At 42.4% G+C, this 22,134-nt stretch overlaps 1 protein-coding gene across 2 annotated transcripts in view; it reads left to right on the top strand.

Annotated features, from left to right (window-relative positions):
- Positions 1-22,134, top strand: part of AXDND1 (axonemal dynein light chain domain containing 1) — a 41,377-nt gene that overhangs the window by 3,489 nt on the left and 15,754 nt on the right. The window contains exons 2-15 of one of the 2 annotated variants that reach the window (XM_025192440.1): positions 767-923; positions 2,133-2,305; positions 4,535-4,635; positions 5,335-5,458; positions 6,663-6,748; positions 8,721-8,777; positions 8,899-9,007; positions 10,887-11,008; positions 12,363-12,503; positions 13,061-13,165; positions 13,861-13,981; positions 16,416-16,517; positions 17,125-17,291; positions 21,136-21,211. In XM_025192440.1, the coding sequence (XP_025048225.1) occupies positions 815-923; positions 2,133-2,305; positions 4,535-4,635; positions 5,335-5,458; positions 6,663-6,748; positions 8,721-8,777; positions 8,899-9,007; positions 10,887-11,008; positions 12,363-12,503; positions 13,061-13,165; positions 13,861-13,981; positions 16,416-16,517; positions 17,125-17,291; positions 21,136-21,211 (1,593 nt within the window). In that variant the 5' untranslated portion in view covers positions 767-814. Of the gene's footprint in view, positions 1-35; positions 924-2,132; positions 2,306-4,534; positions 4,636-5,334; positions 5,459-6,662; positions 6,749-8,720; positions 8,778-8,898; positions 9,008-10,886; positions 11,009-12,362; positions 12,504-13,060; positions 13,166-13,860; positions 13,982-16,415; positions 16,518-17,124; positions 17,292-21,135; positions 21,212-22,134 lie in introns of those variants that run through there. The other variant, XM_025192439.1, reaches the window with a different exon arrangement.

Below are 22,134 nucleotides of genomic sequence, written 5' to 3'. Positions count from 1 at the left end.
GACCAAGGGCGAGAGGGGGGGGGGGGGGGGGGGGGGGAAGTGAGAACTACTGCTCTAGAGAGGATGAAGCATTAAGTTTTACAAGATCATATATTTGGGCATTTTGTTTTTTTAAGTCTAATTGCATTAAATGTGAATGCAATGATTTATGACTGACTGCTTTGTTGTAAACACAGGCCCCTTGATTTATGCATCAACTTTTGGATACAAACCCACTCATTTTAGCAGGCCCAATTTGGTTAAGTGTAAAACCACATCTTTTTTTTTTTCTTTCTGTAGTTGTGTTTGTGAATTTCCATCTGGAGTTGCATTGGCATGTGAAATAAAGCAGCATGTTCCCTTTCTGCATCTGGCACACGTTATATTCTCCATTAAAAGGTTTTTTTTGTGTTTTTTGTTTAACAAGCATAAAAGGTGGCAGCCCCACAATATAGATAAATGATTCTCAATATTTTTAGATTGAAGGCACCCTTCATTAGATGCAAGGCACTTCTTGGAAGATACCAGCTCCTGAGCTTTCATTCTTTTTGACTACAGAAAAATAATAATGCTATTTTTCTGTTCTGAAGAAATCCAGCCAGAATCTTTTAACAGTGTGAATTCCTGTTTGAAATCTCTTGTTTTATCTTGTGAATCATATTTGCAGACCTAACAGTGGTCTCATTTTTTTTGGCACCCTGTAGCACCCCTGACAGGATCCCAAGGCATTCCAGCATTCTGCTTGAGAATTACTGATACAGACATTCAGATTTAACTTTGCTTTCAGGTTATTTGAACTGAACTTCCTTGGCTAAATGAGCAGTAGCTATTTGCCATGTCCCACAATGAAGTACCAGTTCCGGGGCCATCCTCTGCATCAAAACCAGATGGCAGAAAAATGAAAGGTATCTCATCTTTGGTACCTGTCAGTATGGAAAATGCAGGTAAAGTTCAGCATAGATGATATAATATAATTCCATGTGGAAATTATGACTTCTTTTTCTCTCTGTCTATTCTGCCGTTTTGGGATTGTAGATGGTATTGGAGTACTTTTATGGGAGACTTAGCACTATGTCATGCCTTTGTTTAATAGCTGTTCACAGATGTTTAAGACACCGGTTTTAAAGAACATCTACGGATTAAATTAATTTTGATGCAATAAACTCTGGCATGGTTTGTGTCGGAGTTCATTGCTCCCAAGTGCAGTCTTTACCTGTGCACCTGGGACTGTAGCACATTGAGCTGGGGCATTGCAGCCCTGGCTGGCAGGGAGCTGGCGGGGAGGGGTCAGCCTGCCAGTCCAGGGCTGCTCCTGCCACGTGCTGCAGAGGGTCTGGCTGGGGCACGAGGGTGCTACAATGTGAGGTTAAGTGGCAGGCAGCCCCTCACTGTAGCACCCTCATTCCCTAGCCAGCCCTGGTCAGTGCCTACACGAGTTGCAGCAGAGTAAATAACTCCATCATAAAATAGTACTTCTTTTGGACAGTACTATCCTATGGCAGAATTAATTGGTTTAATCTGGCCTAGTAAGCATTGTTTGTGTAGATGGTGATGCTTTACTGAGGAACTAATTGGAAAACTGGAGTAAGCGTCTCATGTAGATGCACTTACTGACTAACTAGCAATCGTACAGTAGTTGAGATTTTTTTCCACACCCCCCTCTTTTTTTTAAATATATATACCATTTTTGCTATGTTGGGGTGGGGGGGTCACATGGCTGTTACGTTTGAATCTACTGTAGTTTAAATGTAATCCAGCACCTTGGGGCACCACCACAAGTGGTGAAGTTAGTAATTTTAATGCTTATCTAAAGGTTTGTATTAATACGTGCATAATACAGCAGGACATATAAAATAACTGTAAGTAGCAGTATGTGGATAAATTTTTTTCCCCCTTTTTGCTGATGCTGAAAATTTCACTGAAAAGCCTACCTCTATTTAGCAAGTAGTAGTGACAATAAAGAGACATCACTATGTTGCAAGTGGGAGCACAGCAGCATTATCATGCTGTTTCCATGAGGTACTTCACTGATGTTTAACTAAAGATCCAGTCAGAATGGGGCCAGTTGACTGTACTGTTTTGAAAACAATATTTTTATCCCTAGCAATGTAGTATTACCATCTACCGTAGGGTGCTTTCCTGCTGTTTTCCAGAGCTGAAAGACAAAACAAGGATGCTTGACTGTTTAAGGTTTCATTCTACCTCCCTCCAAAGTCACTTCATCCCTGAAGAGATCTTCCGAACGCTGACCTCTGCTGCCAGCACTGTCTATAACCCTGAATATTTACAACCTCCCAAAAAAGGCAAAAGTGCAAAAGAGTTTAAGGTGTGTGCATTATTACCAGGAAGTGTATTTTCCCCCTCCTATCAGACCTGATCAGAATTGTCCCTTTTAGATGTATCTTAGTACAATGTCCACACGTGCAATCAAGAGGTTGAATTCTTCAAGGTAACGCATGGCTTTATTAGACTAGCTGTCTTTGCTGTGTTTCTGTTGGCAAGAAATGACATGGACTCATAAAATCATAATCTTGTTAACCAAACGGTGTACTACTTTGTAATTACAACTATTCTGATTAGATTGTAAGCAATATGGAGCAGGGGCTTTTGCTTTTTACTTGACTGTAAAATGCTCAACACACTTTGGGGATGGGACTATACAATATTAAACATTTATTTTGTGTGTTTTGGTTCTTGGTTCTACCTTGAGGCAGAACACACACAAATTGGCTAGACAGTTGTTTTGATCGCTCCCACACCTTAAGAACTTTATTTTTTTTGTGCAATACTAGTATTGAAATACTAAATATTTTAAAGAAATATTTAGTTTAAAAATCAATACGTTTTAAAAATAAACATATTTAGAGTAAACTGGTGAAACCTTGCATTAAGGACTAAACTTATTATAATCTTTTAAATAAACAACAATATCAAGTCACTGAATTGGGGACAGGTTGTGAAAAAGGCTAGCAGCATACCGGGCTGCATTAGTAGGAGTGTTGCCAGCAAATTGAGGGAAGTGATTATTCCTCTGTGTTTGGCATTGGTGAGGCCACATTTGGAGTACTGTCCAGTTTTGGGCCCCCCACTACAGAAATGATGTAGACAAATTGGAGAGACTATAGCGGAGGGCAACACAAATTGTTAGGAGGCTGGGGCACGTGACTTAGAGACTGAGAGGGCTGGGCTTATTTAGTCTGGAGAAGAGGGGATTTGATAACAGCCTTTAATGAACTGAAGGGGGGGTCCCAAAGAGGATGGAGCTAAACTGTTCTCCATGGTGGCAGATGACACAACAAGGAACAATGGTTTCAAGTTATAGCCAGGGAAGTTTAGGTTGGATATTAGGAAAAAACTTTCTCACTAGAAGGGTGGTGAAACACTGGAATGGGTTACCCAGAGAAGTGGTTTATTTACATCTGAGAAACTGATTAAGGGCTGGAAATGCTGTAAAAGTTGTTTTCCTATTCTGATATAGAAATAAAATGTAAGCATGAGAGGCTGAGATCATCCAGTTCTAAAATTTAGAAGGACCTGATCCCCAGGAACAATACATGGAATTTGCCAATTTTGGATAATTATTTTCTTTCTAATTAGTGTTAGATGCAGGCTGTTTTCATCAACTTCTTATCTATCCACATTTAACATAGGTTATGGACAGACATGCTGTACAGACATGCATGGGGTGCAAAGTGTTTCAAATCCGACCAAAGTTTTAAAAATTACCCTCAGAAAAAGAGGGATGTTCTTTTGAAGTGCTTCATTTTGAAGTCTTTTCTGAAATGTTTGCATGCTCCAGCTGTCTGCTGGCATCCCACAGTGCTCCACTCCCTACTCCCAGCCCATATGGGGAGAACAGGGAGCAGGATGGACAGCTTTCTGGTTCACTTAGCCTGGGGAGGCACCAAGGTCAGCTAAGACAAGCAGGGATTCTTACTCTCCTTGGTTGGAAAGCAGTGCTGCTGTATGCCTTCATAGCCACTCTGAAGTGCTCTGGAGTAGCGTAGGGGCTCTGTGGTGTTTAAACATGCAAATGTAAAGCACTCACTCTTAAAATGTGGATGTTTCAAATGTGTGTCTGGCCATACCCAGAGATTTATTTAATTAGTACAGAAATGTAAGATGCCAATTCTCTGCATTTTTTTTTTTTAATTGAATTCCAATATCCATGCAAAATCAGTTTGACCCAGATCAGGATTAAAACATTAATCATCTAGAAAGTAAGAAATGTCATTCCTCATTTTCTAATAATCAACCTTTCTTTAGGAAAATAGCTAAAAGCTCAAATTTAAGAACAAGATGAAAATTATTTAAATTAGTGTTTCTTGGATTAAATTGCAATTCTTTATTTAAATCCCTGTGATTTAAATTAACTTGCCTGTAGTGGTATTTCACAGTATCTGAGTTTTCCTTTCTCTCATGGCTTTGTTCTCTATAGCCCTCTGCACTATAAGTCAGTCCTTCATAATCACCTTGGGTGACAGGTAGTCTTTGTTTATATCATGATGACCATAGAGTTTACCTCTGGAAACTGATATTTGTGCATGCTTTTTAGGGTTTCCTATGCACTCCAGATGGGCTCTGGCATCATCCTAATCGGAGAAATAAGTTCAAGCACCTGACAGACAATCCTATCTGCCTGACAGGAGCCGGGAGGTAAACAAGGAAGAGGAAATGGTTATGGTGAAAGAGGAAAAAATGCCGAGGTTGGGAACACAGTGCTTTTACTTTTACTTCCCTGTTGGTTTTTAAATATCTAAAGATGTGCTTCCAAATGCTTCAGTTTTGGGAACTCTACGAGTAGAGCTGGTAACCAGCCATAGTAAAATCTGGGGAGATGTGGGAGCAATAAAAAGTAAGCAGAAAGTTAGTAAAGAGCGACCTTTAAAATATCTTTTTGAAACTGCTTTTTGAAGTTGCCAGGAGTTAGAGATATGACATGGAATCCAAGATTTCTCTGAGGAAGTCCTGCCTGGCCGTAACAGATTTGGAAGAGAGTACAGTTCTCCTTTAGCCTTTCGGCATAACATTATCGCTCCCCAAGATGATTAAGTTTGAGTCTTATGTTGTCCATACCAGAATTTAGAGATGTTGGTATCTGGTAGATCCATGGTAGTGAGTATGAGAGACGGTCTCTGACCCAAGGTTTTTAGACAATAGTTTGCCTTCAGTGGTAAAATTAATCTGGCTAAAGATAACACCCTGTGAATTTTAGTTAGTCAAGATAACATGGCTTTAGTTATGCCCTAAACACAGAATAGTTCTTCTATGGCTTTTAACTAGCTGGGGGGAGCAGTGGAATGAATGGGTGGTGAAGGGTACAGTGAATAATTACTTTTTTCCATATTTTCTCAGGGATGTTTCCTTTCTATATGACATTGCACTTGGAAAAGATGAGAGAGAGAGGTCCCTGGCAGGCTTTTTCTCTGAGAGGGGTGATAAACGAACCCAAAATAATGCCTCGCCCATCACTCCTGCTGTGAGTGAAGAAATATGATAAATCCTTCTCAATTCTGTGGAACCACTACATATAGTAATCGCGGGATTTATGTAGTAGACTGGAGCCGCCTTTTCTATTCCCATTTTTTCTATTTTTAGAGCAAAATTTTCATAGCATTAGTCACTTTGAATTACACTTTCTAGCAACCCCAATTTAATGTTATCTGCCTGGCCTTGCTGGAGCTTTTGAAGAAAATATTGGAAGAGAGCAGGTTGCATTGGTTGTCAGTTCAAACTCTATCAGGTCTTGTTGTACCTAGCAATACTGACTAAGGAATGGCATGCTTCCATTTTGATGTGGCAAGGGAAGATTTTTAGGTTGGATCCATTGGTAGGCCTCAATTTTAGGGACAGATTTTAATTTGTGCTGAACATGTGTTTAATTATGCTTTTATTGACTTCAGCAAGAACAGAGTTTGGGTAAATACCGAGCATAAATAAAAAATAGCTTCCTGACTTGGATGAATGGATGGATGATGCCTGTGTGCATCCCTCTGACATTGGTCTGTGTTTGATTTAAGGTGGACTTCTTATGCAGCAGTCTCTAAATCCATTTCACTTGAAAACAAACAAAACCTCCCAAAAAGATTAATTGTTGCTTTTTGTTGTTATAACATTTCCTTAGCAATACAACTCCCATATCACTAGGGTGACTGTATGTCCAAGTTTGCCTGGGACAGTCCCAGATTTTAATGGCTGGTCCCAGCTGCTTGGGGAAAATTTTAAAATGAGGTGGCACAGTGCAGCAGGGGGGCATGGTGCACCAGGAGTGGATTGCACCTATGCCCCTGCCCACTGACCTCTGCCACTGTCTGCAGCAGCGTCACTGTCTGGGGGGCAGGGGGGATGGAAAATCAGCAGTGTCCTGGGTGTCTCAGACTACCTTATGGTCACCCTACTTACCATGCACCACAACAGTTAGAATTCAAGCATTGGTTCATGTTTGGTTATGTAAATGGATTTAAAAGTCTATAAAATACATCCATCAGTTAGGTTCTAAATATGTGCGTGGATAAAAATAGTGCAAAAAAGTTTATGCACAAAATTTGTTTTCTAGGCAACCAAAACCAGATCCTCTTTTAGGAGAAAGTGAGAGTTCACATGTATTTTCCTTCCTTCCTTCCTTTTGTTTTAAAAAAGAAAAAAATGTCTTTCATGCTCTGATGTATCTATTCTGTCCTTAGCAGCCAAACATAGCAGACAGCCTGGTCCCTGAAGAATTTCACATTGTGAAGAACAGAGGAGTCATACCTTTGGAGTATTTTGATGAGTGAGTGCTTGTATGGCTCGCAAGGAATTGTGCCCACCATTTAATGGCTTGCTTTACACTGTAGAGTGCACAGAGATAATGAAGCCAAAGCCATTGAGCAAAGATACCTATCCTAGTCAAGGAAACAGGAGTGTAAAATGTGTGGCTTAGCAGGCACCTCTAGCAATATGGGCCACTGACAGATGTGAAAAAAACCCCAGTGTTTTACTAGAAGAAGCATCGCATTACTTTGCCCTGGCTCACCCAACATCTGTATAGATTGCGCACTTCAGTGGGGCTTTTTGGCACTTTTATGTAACAGCTGATTGAATCTGACGTGATGCCTCTTCTAGGCATGCACTGCGCTTGGTGCAGGGGCACTGAGCTGAAAGTAAAGTGCTGTTTGATATTTATTTTCATGTCTGTAAGCAGCCGTGGTTACACAATACAGTCAGTCACCCTATCTCTGCAGAACCACCTAGGCAACAGTATTTTGCCTCCCTGTCTTGCAATGACTAAAGAAAGCCAGATCTATTTTCCATTCCTGTGACTACATTTCAAGGGCTTTCCTATCAAACATGTTTATGGTTCGATTTGAACGTGGGTGTATAAATTTGATCAAATGCTTAGAGGGAAGTGCTGACAGACTCCTTTAAGTCACCACTGGCTTTTATATGACTTCAATTAGCATGTCTCCATGTCCTGATACTCTGTCCATTGGTTCCAGCCTTGACCATTTTTAAGGTGCCTAAACCAAGCTGCAGAAGTGTGGCTAAGCAAAAGGACCCAAAGTGTTTCTGAGTGACTGTTGAGTGAAGCATTGGACATGTGATAACCAACTTGGTCAGCAAAGTGAAAGAAGTGATCAACATATACATCTAAATTAGTAATAAGATCCAATTAAACAGACCACAAGGCCTGAAAGGAGACATTATAAGGGAAGACCATACATTAAATAATGCAAATATACTATATCTATATCATAGCTTTATCTTAAAAAGTTATTAGTAGTGACTGATGTAACCAAATGTATTAGATGCTATTTGGCTATAATAGATATATTTTTAAGATTCTTAAATAAATTGTAAAAAAACCCCAGCTTTGTCAGAGAAGACCATAAACTAGGGTAAAAAAGAAATGTGACAGTGCTGAACAATATTCCACAAGGATATTAATCGCAATTAATTGACACCTTCCAAGTCCACAAGAGACTTGGTTCAGTCCAGTCCCCAAACTTTTGGTGAAAAAAAGAAATGTAAATAAAACCAATCAACAAGCACTTCTTAGAATATTTAGAATAAGCCATCTATAAATATAGGGTATAGATTGTGAGGAAGCTTGGAGAACTCAGTAAATTCAAGAAGACCTGCTATCAGCCTGTGTAGTACTACCTGCTTCCCCCTTGAATCACCTCAGCTGGGATAGGTATGTTGTGCTGTCACAGGTAGACTTTGGAACTTGCTTTGTGTTTTGGGATGTAAGCAATAAAAGGTTTGGCTGTAGACATGTCTCTTCCCCTTTTATCTGTAGCCAGTCTGCATGGTGACATGTAATCAAGATAATGCCATCTCGACCCTGTCTGCTATCTTCAGACTAACCCATAATTTTTTCCACCTTTTATCCTTGAATTGAGTTTACCAGTCTTCCAGTTTAAATTTGTTCAGGACTTTATAGTTGTTTTCCATTCCTCCTTTGTTCAGGGAATGAAAGATAAGATTAGGAATTAAATCCAAGCTTTTGTGGGTCAATATGAACATGTATAAAATGGTATAATATTTTTTTTCTATTTCTTACTGTTATATTGTTTTGGCTTTTTATTTGCATTGGAGCCCCAGCCGTGCACAAGGCTGTCCCTGGCCATAGACAGCTTGCACTGTACAGACACAGCAAAAAGAGCTTCCAGTCTAGATAGGAGCTTTGGTACAAGGAGCTGGATTCCAGAACTGGCAAAGAGAGTTTTCTCAGATCACTTCTCCATTTGTATTTGTTATAGTAAATACACAACTCTGCTTGAAGATTGTGAAAATAGGCTGCGGCTGTTCCCATCCATGTGAGTAGTGCCTTCCACCAATTTGTGCCAGAAAGAAGGCAGTATTGATTTCATTTCTGTGTAATGCATCATATTATTTTATGCAAAATTGCGGCACATTTCTTCTATCCTTATCTTTTAGGAAACCATCTGGGCGACTTGAGGTCATTCAGCTGATGAAGGTGATGGATAGCATGCTAGAAAAGGCTGGAGTAAATGATGAGACAATTGGGGTATTGGAGCCTTCCCAGGTAAATATTCATCACAATCCTGAGAAAATAATATCTCACTTACTGAAGGGGATAAATCCTGGAACAGTGAAAGGGCCTTCCCTTGTTTTAATTTTAAAGATAGTCTGCTACACATTTCTCCTTTGCAGCCTGCTTGTGCTAATCAAGTTGCCTGTGCTAAGAATGCCCTGTTTAGTCTTGATCTTCTTTGTCAAGGCTGAGCAACTAATGTGCTGGTGTTAAATACTGGACTTTCCTGATACAAATGTTCTTGCCAACAGAGGACATGTTGTGGACTCCTACTGTGAAGTAACTAAGGCAGCAGAATTCTCCTCTTCTGATTGTAAAGTATAATGTTAGACTACAGAAATACTACTGATGCAAAGTGAAAAAGAGGTGCTCTTGAGGAACGTTGCAGGTCTGAAATGGCATGTCAGAGCATGTTCCTATCTTGGGGTTACTTTCAGTTATTACATGCATAGTAATTGGGCAGATTTAGATGCATGGGAACAGGGGTAAAGACATTCAGAGTTCGTTTTAATTCTTTACATTTGAGATAATGGTAAAGCCCCTTAACTTGATGAGAGGCAAGACAAAGTCATGTTTTGGAGTGTTGGCAGAATTCACAGGTATTACCTGACAGTGAATGCTTCTGCTATGGCCCCCACTGCCTGGCCTAACCTCATACTCAAATGGAAAACCAATTACATACCAACCCAGTGAACACATAAGTAAGTGTGTGCCTTCCATCTGAAAAACCATGAGACCAACTGCCAGCTCAACATTACATGGTCCTGGACCCCACTGTCACATTGTCCAAATCCAGTTTACCTTGGAGTTGCCCTCAATTGAACTGCTTCATACAAAAAAAACACATAACGAAGACAAAAGCAAAGATGAGCACTCGTAACAACATTTTGTATAAGCTCACCAGCTTGAAATGGGAAGCTAGACCCTCAACCATCTGAACCACTGCTCTGGCTCTCAGCTTCTTCTCTGAGTGTGGATGCCCTGTAGGGGAGAGATCTGTACATGCTAAGCCCCATGCCCCCATTCTGAATGATAGCTGCCAATGCATCACAAGATGTCTGAAGCCTACCAGCTTAAACAGTGTGTACCTGCTGGCTGGCATTGCTCCACCTGACATCAGAAGAGCAGTGGACAGCAGGATATGATGAGACCAAACTGAAGGTGTGAGACACCAGCCATACAACCTCCTGCGTCAGACAAACATTTGAAGTTATGCAGGAGCTTCCTCACCAGCACCCAACCTCTTGATACCACACCCAAGGAGACACAACTAGAAATGTGGAATGAGAGGCTGAAGAACATACCTGACAGAGGAAAAAATGGACATTCCAGCCACTGAGTCCTTGCTACCAGGGGCTGATGAACCATGACAGCCATGTCAGGTGGCAATGTCTCAACTGCCTACGTACTGGAGTTGGACATTCCAAGGAACTAATGAGGAAGTGGGGCTATACCATTGATTCAGCCACCTGTGGCTGTGGCACAGAGCCTCAGATTATGTAACACTTGCTGCAATGCCTGCTGCTTGAAAGCGCATGTACAATAAAAGATCTTGCAAAGTACAATAAATGAGCACAAGTATGTATGACAAAATGGTCACATGTGGTGTACAGACACAAGAAGAAGAAAAATGGCAGGCAAGTTAAGCAACTGCTGACTGCTTTAGAAACTGTACTGATGAACTTATGCCCAGTAGTTTTCTCCTATTCTCCATTTCTTTATTATTGGTTTATTAAGAAAGGAAAATCTAGCACAGGGGGTTCAGGTTTTTGAAACTGAACTTTTGTCCCTGTTTCTTTTCTCCGAAGTTCATTGCTGCCAAAGGTGAATTTCCTTTACCATGCCCTAATGCTTTCATGTCTTTCACCAGCTGCACAATGTACTGAAGGTGCTGAAGGCAGAGCAGAACATTTACAACATAGTGTTCCATGAGCTGATTCGACAGGTCAGCGTGGATTGTGCAGAAAGAGGAGAACTGCTTTCCAAACTCAGGTCGGGTCAGGATTAATGGAGTTACCCAGTTGTTCTTTCAAGATTATGGTAGTGTCTTGATTAGCTTTGTATTTCATAAAACCATTAATTGCCACCAGGAATGTTAATTACCCTTAACTTTGGTACTTGTTCCAACATTGCTTCTCTATTCTCTGTATGTCTTATCTAGCTGGAGTTATCAAATAGAACTCTGTTTCACTATATATTTCCAAAATGAAAGTTTTCCAGCCACATAAGTATCATTTTTGGCAAGTACACGGTTTGTGATTCTGTGACCTGTGCAGTGTGCGTGTGTAAGTATCTGCACCTGTACTGAATATATGCTGACCAGGGTGGTAATCGCCTACCTATGCATATACCTGAATGTAAGTCCTGAAAAAATAGTAGTAGGAGGGGGGCCCATCCATGTTTTAGCTCCAGTAATTGAATGTATAGGGCACTCACCCAGAAACTCTAGGTGCCCCAAATACCCAGACGTTTGAACCTGAATTTGACTCCTCAGCGTACTGCCCCAAACGCAATGCCGCAGGATCAAGAATTATCCAGTCCCTTCTCCAGCCCTCTTCTTGAAGCTCTGGAACTAAACTATGCATTTATTATTCATTGGATTAAATGGATGGAAAGTAGTGGAAAAGTTTCTCCTCTGTTGGAAGCAATGGTCTAGGCTAGAATCCCAGACTTTCTCCCTTCTGAGCAGCATCTGTCTCATAGAGCTATGTACCCTCTAGTTTGCTCTCTGCCTCCTGGCTCCGCATAACTCTATCTCCTGGTTGTTCAGGAGGGCAGCTTCAAAAGGAGGATTGGAGAATGGACTGGATAATACCTGAAATGTGACACCCTGTCCCTCAGCCTTGGCTTTTGCTAGTGGAGGCATGCAACTTGAAACGTTAAGCATACACACATATGTATGTAGCCACGTATCTGCCTGATTGTGTAGGCTATTGTGCATGTTCAGCAGCCATGTGGATGTTTGTGTGTCCATGCTGCAGGGATAACGGAATCTCAAACTGCATAAGTGCCAAGATTGCCACTTGTGCAGGTGGAAATCTGCCGTTTGGCTGCTTAATATGAAATAAAATTCTGTCTATTGTGTCTGGAGCAGCTGAGAGATCCCTGAGTCAGGGTTCTTGTATCATTCCTTATAATAGCTTATGTTCAGAAATACTTTATTTGGGGCGTCTGAATTGGCCAGCAATGTTAAAATCCCAAATATATCTTCTCAAAAGATGGCCTTATAGAAACTCTCATATTCAGTGGTGATGTTTCTCTCCTGAGACACTGGATTAGCAGACCTGCATTCTCAAAAAGGTAAGTCACCTTTCCATTTTTTTTTTTCCTACCCTTCTTATTACAGGCAGAAGTATGTGAATTTACTGGATTGGATTCCCCAACAGATGAGGAACCTCTGCGAAGAACTGATGGCACAACGGGTAATGGACAAGCACATTACAGAAGAGTTGCACAATTTCAAGGAATCCATTGGACGGCTGACCAGGTCTGAATCATGACTGGTGCCCATTACCTTCTGTGCAGTAGGGCTAGTATGTAGATAGAAATTTTTTGCTCTTCCCCAGACACTTGATTTCTTCTCTTACGTTTTGTCTGGCAGATCAGAGGGATATTAACTATTTTACAGCTTTACACCGTATACAATACTTTACAGTTGCAGCAAAGTCTTGTATAAGATCTGAATAGTCTAGCTTGCAACTAGTGTAATGACCCCTAAACCAGATTGTAATGCAGACAGCCTGGGGCATTGTGTCATTACATGGTTTCAACAGTTCTGGCAGTCCCATGAGTCCTGCAGTGCAGGAATGGAAGATGACAGTGAAGACACATTGCTTAAAATGTCATGTAGGGCTGTATACAAAGGGATAACTTGTGTACAAGATCATCGTTTGTATGCATTGGACAGGCATAGCAATGGATGATTGTCTGTTTTAAGGAGAATCCCATGTTAGCACTTAGGATGCTCTGACTGAGATTACTGGATAGGATGGGAACTGTAATGGATGTGCTGAGATTTGAAAGGGCCATTCTGGGCTATTTCAGTGAGCTGCGGGAGGTCCGAGAACACGATCTCAGAGTCACCAGAGAAGCAGAATGGGCGCAAGAGGAACTAGCTGCTGCAGTACGGGACTCTGAGCTGAATGCAAAGTGAGTTGCTTTCAATTTAGGGTGGGCTGAGGGAGTGAAGCAATACCATGTCTGAGTTAAAGGCAAAACACATGCTTCTTTTATTGAGTGAAAATATGGCATGTGACACATTGATCGCTTTCTCATAGTCATTAGGAAAGAGAGATTATTTCTGTGAGGAAGAATGCGTGGTTCTCTCTCCAGATTCCTCAAGGGGGTAAGAAGTTCTTCTAATGTTTCAAGTTTTAACAAATAAAGGTCATTTGTATTTATTATCTACGTATCTCACGTTTAATTGAGTTTGGACAGATACCCCCCACTTCTACTTGTTCTCTATTGATAATCTCTTTATAGCGTAAAAATCTGAGAATTGCTAGAAAGGATAGAGGGGTTCAGACTCCTATATTCAGTTCTAAGTTACCTCTGACCTAGGAAAATCTTGTAACCTGAATAAATCAGTCAGCCAGGACTATCTTCAAGGCTTGCTGAGAATATCAGTGAGAATATCATTGGAAAGGCTTGTAGGTGGGTCAGGGAAAAGGGAATTGTTGGATTCATAAGTTGGTAGAGTAGGATGGGCGAGATAAGGAGATGGGAGGGCAGGTATCTTGAGAAATGTTTGGAAGCTCTGTGAGGTAAAAAACTGGATAGGAAAAAAGGGATGTGATTCCAGTAGCTTATCCCATATTTCAGTGTGTTTTTTCTTTTTCTTGTAGCCTTGTGGAAGAATATAGAGAGCTGTATGAGTTGCAGAGAGTGAGACTTGAGGGCCAGCTGAAGCTGTTAATTGAAGAGAGAGAAGTCTGGAGCTCAGCTACATATGACCTAGCACTGAAAGTAGGTATGGGTGGGATTGTGGAAACTATTGCCATTCTGCAAGATGCAAATCATTATAGCTAGAGCACCCGCTCCACTCCAGGATTCTAGAGGCAGGTGTTGATTAACTGAAATTTTGTATTAACTGCTAGTATACCTCCCAGACCTGTCTGGGTACCGTTTCCCAGTGCACTGATGCTTTTTTTTTTTTTTTTGTCTTGTTTACTATGGAAACCCCAGCTTTTGTATATTTATTTTTCTGGCTCTGGTCTCAAGGCTTAGTGAAAGAAGAATAACTTGGTTAAAGTCAGAGTGGCTTGTATGCATTAAAAAATAGTGGCACTAAAGTTTTCTGGATTTTCCTCATAATTTAGATGATCTAAACCCAGATTACTTTGTAAAAGTGTACAAGTTAAATTCTAGGAAAATATTTTACTTTTTTGACACACATTTATCCACCTTTGTATTTCTTACTCTACCTTACTCAAGTTTAAAACTTCTTATTAGAACTTTTTGGCGTCACTTAGGAGTTTTTCAGATTGGTCATTAGGGTCAAGGAACAAATGCTTCTGCATTTAATACAATAGAAACGTGGGTTTTACAGAGGGCTTCCTATCCACAGCCTTTAGATAACATGACTAGTTCTTCTAAAAATGTGCACCCATTGTTATTTAAAATTGCTTGATAGTTTTGCATTTTCTTTTGATATTTTTAAGAAATGATTGCTGCCCGGATTCTGCTATCATTGCTCATCTTGAATAGTACTTCCTCTACAAGTTGTCTTATTGCAGAAATGGGGCTCACCATGCAGTATATTACTCCGTGGTAGTATGGGTGACAGAAAAAGAAGAGGGTGATTACTAACAGATGCTTATTCTTCCTCCATCTCTTCAGAGTTTTTTTACAAATAAAAACACTATCGAAAATGTAGTATTGACATTTTTTATTTGTATATATGGCACCTATCATAAATGCCTTCCATGGGTTGTGTTGCAGCTTTAAAAGGTATATTATTCTAATACTATATACCTGAATTTGAGTGAGTTAATGCAAATTTACAATCTGCTTACTTTGGTTAGAGGTTGTTACCTTTCAGAGAACCCCTCTGTGTGTCAAATGATAAGCTTAAGTTTATCTATTCTTGCTTTACATTTGGGCCATGAATTATCTACCAGGGGTCTCTGCATTAAAGCTTGGACACTGCGTTATTACTTGTGAGGCACTTGGATAACATGGGGTAAAAGCCAGTTTTTGAGCTGACCTTTACACTTTTTCATTCCCACTACTGGGGGCATGTTCAGATGACCTCTGTCCTTTGATGGGGCCTTCAGAAGGGGCCATTCCCTATGTTTGAGCCCAGTCAGGCTATTGTATTGAGGAGGTTCTTTCCTTCCCAAGAAGTTTGCTTGTATTATTAGGCCGTGGATCAAATCTGTGAGAGTAGGTGACCCTTTGGTTCTGCTGCAGTTGTGTGCTATTATCTGGGGTGGCTATAGCTAGAACAGAAACCAGTTCTGATACAGTTATCTTCTACAAGCTGCCTTTTATGGGCTCTGATAACAAAATATCTTGTGTATTGCAGTAGAACCTGGATCAAATAATGAATCTAGGTGGTTTGCAACCCACTTCATTTGCATTAGGCTTGTCAAATTAAGGATGAATGGTCCAGCTATTTGCTGTAGGGGTTTTTCCCCAAAGGGAGCCACTTCTTCCCTGAGCTGGAGCTTATCAGTGATACTGCACAACTTGAACAGAGAAATGGTTTCCTTTGAAATAAAGGTTTCAGCAAACAGCTGGAGCACCTCAGCAGTCCCTGCACCTTGTTTTTTGCAACTCTGTTCACTCAGGCAATAAGAGGGAAGCCTTAGGCCATCCTCAGACATCCACAAAATAAAGAGAGTTGAGAGAGAAATGGAACAAATTGTTAATTGGCGGGGATGGAGACAAGAAGGTGAGAGAAAAATGGAGGAAGAGGTAGGGTCTGAGAACAATCACTGAAGTAAAGAGATGTTGGAGCAAAAAGCAGGAAGGGTCAGAAATACAAGTGGAGTGGCAGTAGCTATACCAAGGGGATGCTGAAACGAGGAAGAGCCGGGGCAGAAAAACATTAATGGGGGAATTTATGTAAATGGAGAAGGCAAGCTGGGGAAGGAGAGAAGATCTGGAGGGGATGTTGCAGTGGAGGCCATTCCAGGGATATGAGGAACTGCGGGAGACAAATCGCAAGAAGTCTACTGTCTGTATATCCTAGTACAGCTCAGCTAATTATATTTCAAGCTTTAATGAGTAATAGAGTGAAGTCAACTTACCAGATTGCATTTTTTTTTCTTGTGGTGACACATGGGGTTAGTTGTTATCTTGGGTGTACTCTGATGCTGCGCTTCATGCTTCCTCTTCCCTCCCCCCCCCTTCCCCAAAGAAAAGAAGGAAGTGTAAGTAACACTGTTTCTTCCAGGTGATAGACAGAAACCAGCTCACACTGGCTCGCAAGCTTTATCTTAGTGAAAAGGCCTGGACCAAAGTTCTCAAACATTTTGTACTACTCCTGGCTTCAGAGGTATGACCCTACTGTGCTGTGTGACAGTGAAGAGAAGAATGTTTGGATAATTTGAATGCATGTATGGATTAGTGTCTTACTGTTTCAGTTATTACTTGAACTTTCAAAGCTTGGTCCAGTTTGATGGTTTGAATCAGTCCGGTCTTCCTCTCCCATACTGTTATGTCTTTCTTCCCTCTGACTTCCTTTCTCTGGTCTCACACTCTCCCAACCTTTTTTATTTCCTTATTCCTTATAGCTTTTCTGGCTTCATTCATTCTCTTCCTCTTTCCATAACTAAACCAAATCAATGCTACTGCAGTTCTATTTCCAGCAGTGCTGGCCTGACACATTCTCCATCTAGTGCTTGACTACAAGCACCCGAGTTAGGTGCTGAGCTCAGGCAGGTGCACCATAATCCTATCACATCTAATGAAAAGCTAAACTTGCAGAGCTGTTGCGCTGTTCATTTTGAAATTGAAGATGTCTTTTACCTGGCAATTTGTGAAGTGTAGGTACTTCAAAAAGCTGGAAGCATGGGGAGGTAGTTGTGATTTATTTTGATCCAAGTCAAAAGATGGATCTCTCTTCCTTATTGTTCTCTTTTTTTTTTTTTTAATGCATACAGGATGTGGCAGATCTTTCCAATTTGCAGGAAGAGACATTAGAATTCAGGGAACTATTGGGTCACATTGATGAAAAAGTGAGACATGTTGAAGACTCCACTAGGGAGAAACTGAGACTTGTTCAGAAGGGCCTTTTCAAGTGGCTGCAGTACTTCCAGGAAAATGTTTTGTGAGTGTCCAGGAGTGAATAACTTGGACCATAGTGTGCAGAGCCGACCCTAGGGCTGTGCAGGACTTGCAGCCTATCGGCCTGTGCAGGGTAGGGAGGTGGTGAGTGGCCAGAGCGGGAGGGCAGGGTGGCGAGTGGTTGGGGTGGGGTGGCGAGTAGCCAGCAGCACGCATTGGCTGCGCAGAGTGGTGGCATCCTCAGCGGGGTTTGTACAGCACTATCTGCAGGGCTTGGGGCCCTGATTTCCCTGCCTCCAGGGAAATATATAATTTATAATCTGGAAATAAACATACCTGTAGTAACTTTCAAATAGGGAAGTTACTACAGGTACCCATAGGCTTAGTTCCTCCAGAATTGATGCAGGTTCCCTCTTTTATAACTACTTCAAGTTTTACCACGGGTACTCCATAAACACACTTTTAAGTAGCTCTTCTTTACCTACTTTTATATTGTACAAACTATGCACAACATTTGTCCAAAGCCAAAAAGACTCATGATTTAACACACATTCACTGGGGCAGGCCCCAGCAGCAATAACAGCATTTAAAACCATGGTGAATCCAGAGCTCAACAGTGCTCGGTATTAGGGCTGTGCGAAGCTTTGGGTGGTGATTTGATTCGGAGGAGATTTGGCCCGATTTGGTGGCTGAATCTTAATCAAATTGGGACCAATTAAAAGGTCCAAATCAATTCAAAGCTCTCTGAATCTTCGGAAAAGATTTGGATAACTTTGATTCGGGCAGTCCCTGGTGGCTACAGCAGGGAGCTGCAACCGGATTCTGAGCTGGTAAGTAGGGGGTGGGGGAGGGGACAATGGGGGCACCCCTGCCAGGCCCCATCCCCTGCCTGCTTCCCCAGCCCCACCATGGCTGCCCCACCTGCCCCAGATCCCAGCCCTTTAAAGAAAAGCCCTGGTGCTCACCGGGTGCTGCTGGGTAGGGAGATGGGGGTGATCCCTGATGTCCCCCACTGCCCCACACTGCATGGGGGGCTCTGTACAAGCCCCCCAAACCCCACAATGGCTGACCTGCCTGCCACAGCTCTGACCCTTTAAGGAAAAAAAAAAATGGAGAAAAGCCCTGGGACTAACCGCTCCTGCAGTGGCCCCGGGGCTTCAGGGGGCTCATGGAAGAGCCCCCATGCAACATGGGGCAGTGGGGGGCAGCAGGGATTGCCCCCCACCTGTAGGAACAGTGAGTCTGGAGTTTTCTCACCTTTTTTTTTCTTCTTAAAGGGCGGGAGGTGTTTTTGTCATGAAAATTTATATCTAGATGAGATGCAGGAGGCTCCATCTCATGGCGGGTGGGCCACACTAATCGTATGCAACAGGCTGAGAGAGGGGTGACAGAGGGATTCTGGTCAAACTGTCTGGGGCCCTGTTTAGTGATGTTTACTAGTCATTTAAGGCTGGTTAAGAAACAGGACTCCTTGGAAATGGGAAGGAAAGGTGTGGCTTAGCTGTGGGAGTGAAGCAGAAGTATAAAATGTGTTCAGTATAGTGGCTTACCATGACTTTAAAACGATTTCTGAGGGGGACTGAGCACAAAGGGTATTATAATATACCTTATTTAGGTGGGTTACACTAACCCAGGGGAGGGCAAAATGGTAGATTGTTTCTCAGTCTCTTGTGGACTAAGATCAAGCGCTGCACTGGCCTGCTGCCCCAACCCAGATGGAGTTGTGGTATTGTGTAGTAGAGGTTGCACCCGTGTCCAGTGCACTGCAGACAGGACACCTTATGAGAGTCTGGTATGGCCTCCCAGTGGGCAGCTCCGTGGGAGGATCTCTGCTACACACCTACTTTATGGAAATGGGGAACTCCTCCCTATCTTGCTCCTATGGCTGTTGGCTAGGGGCAAGTGAGACTCGGGGGCGTCCAAACCTCAAGAACTCCAGGCTTGGGCCTGCACATAGGATGCCTGCCATATGGATTTGGGAAGCCCCAGGCTGGAAAGTCTGGGGTGGAAGATACTTGCCAGTTGTAGTGCCACATATAATGTTTGAACAATTGAGTTTTGCTCAATCAAGAGGATTTGGAACTGATTTGGCAAATTTGACCTGGAATATGAAAAATTTTCACCAAAAAAAAAAAAAAATCTGGCTGGTGGCCAGACTCCATTTCCCAGCAGCCCCTACCCATGTCTCTGTGGCTAGTTTCCATGGAGACCCCAGGAGCTGTGTTAGTGTGACAGCATGGGGCCAGAGTTTCCATAGAGACTAGCTCCAGCAGCTCTGGCAGGGTGCACAGCTGCGCGAGTAGCTGCTTCATGGTCAGGGCTGTGATTTTTGCAGTGGTGACAGTATGGTCTGGAGCCAGGGCAGAGCCACAATCTGCTGCCTGCATTTCCCTGCCTGGGGTGTGCAGGCAGTGGATCATGGTTGTGCCCCGGCTCCAGACCACTGTTACCACTGCAAGATCCCAGGCCCGGAGCAGGTCCCGCCCTGCCAGTGCTGCTGGGGCTGGTCTCCATGGAAACTGGCTGCAGGAACATGGGCAGGGGCTGCTGAGAAGTGGAGTCTGCTGTGGGCTGACCTTTGCCCGCCCTTGCACTAACCTGTCATTTGGCCAAGATCCCTGGCAGGGGAGATGGCGTGATCATCACCACGGTAGAAGGTAGGATTGGTCTAGGTGGTTTTGCTGTACCTCAAAAAAGGGATCCTCTTCTCCCTGACTGTGAATGACTTTGTATAGTTGAGGGTGGAGACCTGTTCATTGCACTGCTGGCATGCACCCCTATGAGAGTCTGCTATAGCCTCCCAATGGGAGAATCTCAGCTACATACTTTATTTTATGGAGATGGGGGATTTCTCTCTAGCTTGCCTCCTTTGCCTTTTTTGGCTAAGGGAAAGTGGGACTCAGGGGTATCTGAACCCCAAGACTCCAGGCTTGGGGCTTGCACATAGAATGCCTGACATGGATTTGTGAGTATCTGAAGCCCCAGGCTGAAGAGCCTGGGAAGTAAGATACTTGCTGGTGTTAACACCACATGGAACTGAATGACTGGGCTTTGCTCAGCTGATGGATTTTGGAACTGATTTGGTTAATTTGGCCTGAGACATGAACATTTTTTTTTAAAGGCTAAGATCAAGCATTTTTTGGCACCAACGGGAGGGTGTCAGGTCTGGCTCTGGCCATCCCAATGCTGGCCTGGTATTGGTATTGCAGTACCTCCAGGCTGGCACCCATTCCCTGCCAGGGGAGCAACTGCTCTTTTTTTTTTTTTTTTTTAAGGCACACGTACATGTGTCCCCTTGTCCCCTCTCTCCCTCTCCCTCCCATCAGTATCTTTACTCTGTATGGGCCATGTGTTTTATAATCATAATCAGTGTTGGCTTCATTTAGTCAACTTTATAGCTGGTTTCCATTATTGGGCACATACTGCTTTTGGCAACAGTGTAATGATAGACAATGTATTTAGTGAGGTTTCCTTGTATGCAAATGTAAGTTAAGGAGATTCACCCCCATGTTGATTGAGGGGAATAAACCTGGTCTTGTATTTGAGTATTTATGGAAGAAGTATTTTCTCTCTTTAACATGCAGTTGTAACAATGATTAAACACCCAGTATTATTTTCCTTCAGTTCATGTCTATGCTTAAAGTGACCTTTTATCATAGATGAGACACAAAATGCTCTCGTGATTCAAATGAAAGACTATAAATCATTTGGTGGGTGAAGCCATACAGACCTTTCCTGTAGCATAATGGCATTCATTTTAAGTACAGCTTACATATATCCCGTGGCAGTCTTAAGTTTACTTTTGGTTTTAGATTGCTCATTGAGGGGAGTATGTTTTCTCTCCCATCTTATCCCTTCTTTTTCATGTTCTCTTTCTGCCTTCATAGTGGGAAAGCAGGTTTCTCTCAGATGAAGGAAGATGTAATGGAGGGAGTGCTACAAGACCTCAAGAACTTTGGAAATGTAAGACTTTCTGATCAACATCTACAGTACTATTAAATCCTCTTAAATTCTGTGAATGCTCAGATGGATACAAGGGTGTAGGTTGTAGCCGTGTTGGTCTAAGGACATAGGCAGACAAGGTTCCTTGGGTGAATTTGATATCTTTTATTAGACCAACCCAAATGGTTGGAGAATAGTTATTAAGCAAGCTTTCGGGTTCAAAAACCCTTCGTCAGACTAAGGAAGCTTCAGCAGTTGGTGTGTGCTCTTCCTGAATGGAATGAAAAGTAAAGAAGCCAGGGGCTGGGCTGGGCTGGGGAGTCAGTTGCCAGGTAGATTATAATGTATCAAAAATCCAATGTCTATGTTTAGTCCATGATCTCTAGTATCCAGCAGGTTGATGAAATGGAGCTTGTAGGCTCGTCTCTGGGAAGTGCTGTGTAAATTTCCCTTGAGGATCAGGACTGAGAGATTGGAGAGAGAGTGGGCCTCCTGTGAGAAATGTGCCCCCACCAGTAATTGGGTATTTCTGTCTTTGATAGATTTCTGGTGTGCGTTCATTCTGGTGCGCAGTTGTTGTTTGGTCTCTCCTACGTATTTTCCATCAGGGCATTTGGTGCATTGGATGAGATATATTACATTTGTGGAGGTACAGCTGTAAGATCCGGGAATGCTAATGGCTCTGTTGTGGGGTGTAGTAATAGTGGGGGTGGTGGAGATGTGTTGGCAGGTTTTGCATTTCTTGCCATGGCATTGTCTGAATCCTTTTGGTGTGTTCTGGGCTTGAGGAAGTTTGCTTCTGGTGATAAGGTTGGCGAGGTTTGGTGCTTGTTTGAAGGCTAGGATGGGTGGCTCTGGAAGATCTTTTTAAGAATAGGGTCTCCTTCTAGTACGGGTTGCAATTTTTTGAGGAATTTCCGTACAGGTTCAAGGGAGGGGTGATA

Source organism: Alligator sinensis, unplaced genomic scaffold (assembly GCF_000455745.1).
Source record: "Alligator sinensis unplaced genomic scaffold, ASM45574v1 scaffold293_2, whole genome shotgun sequence".
Classification (NCBI taxonomy): domain Eukaryota; kingdom Metazoa; phylum Chordata; order Crocodylia; family Alligatoridae; genus Alligator; species Alligator sinensis.
This window is presented reverse-complemented; position numbering and strand designations above follow the sequence as displayed.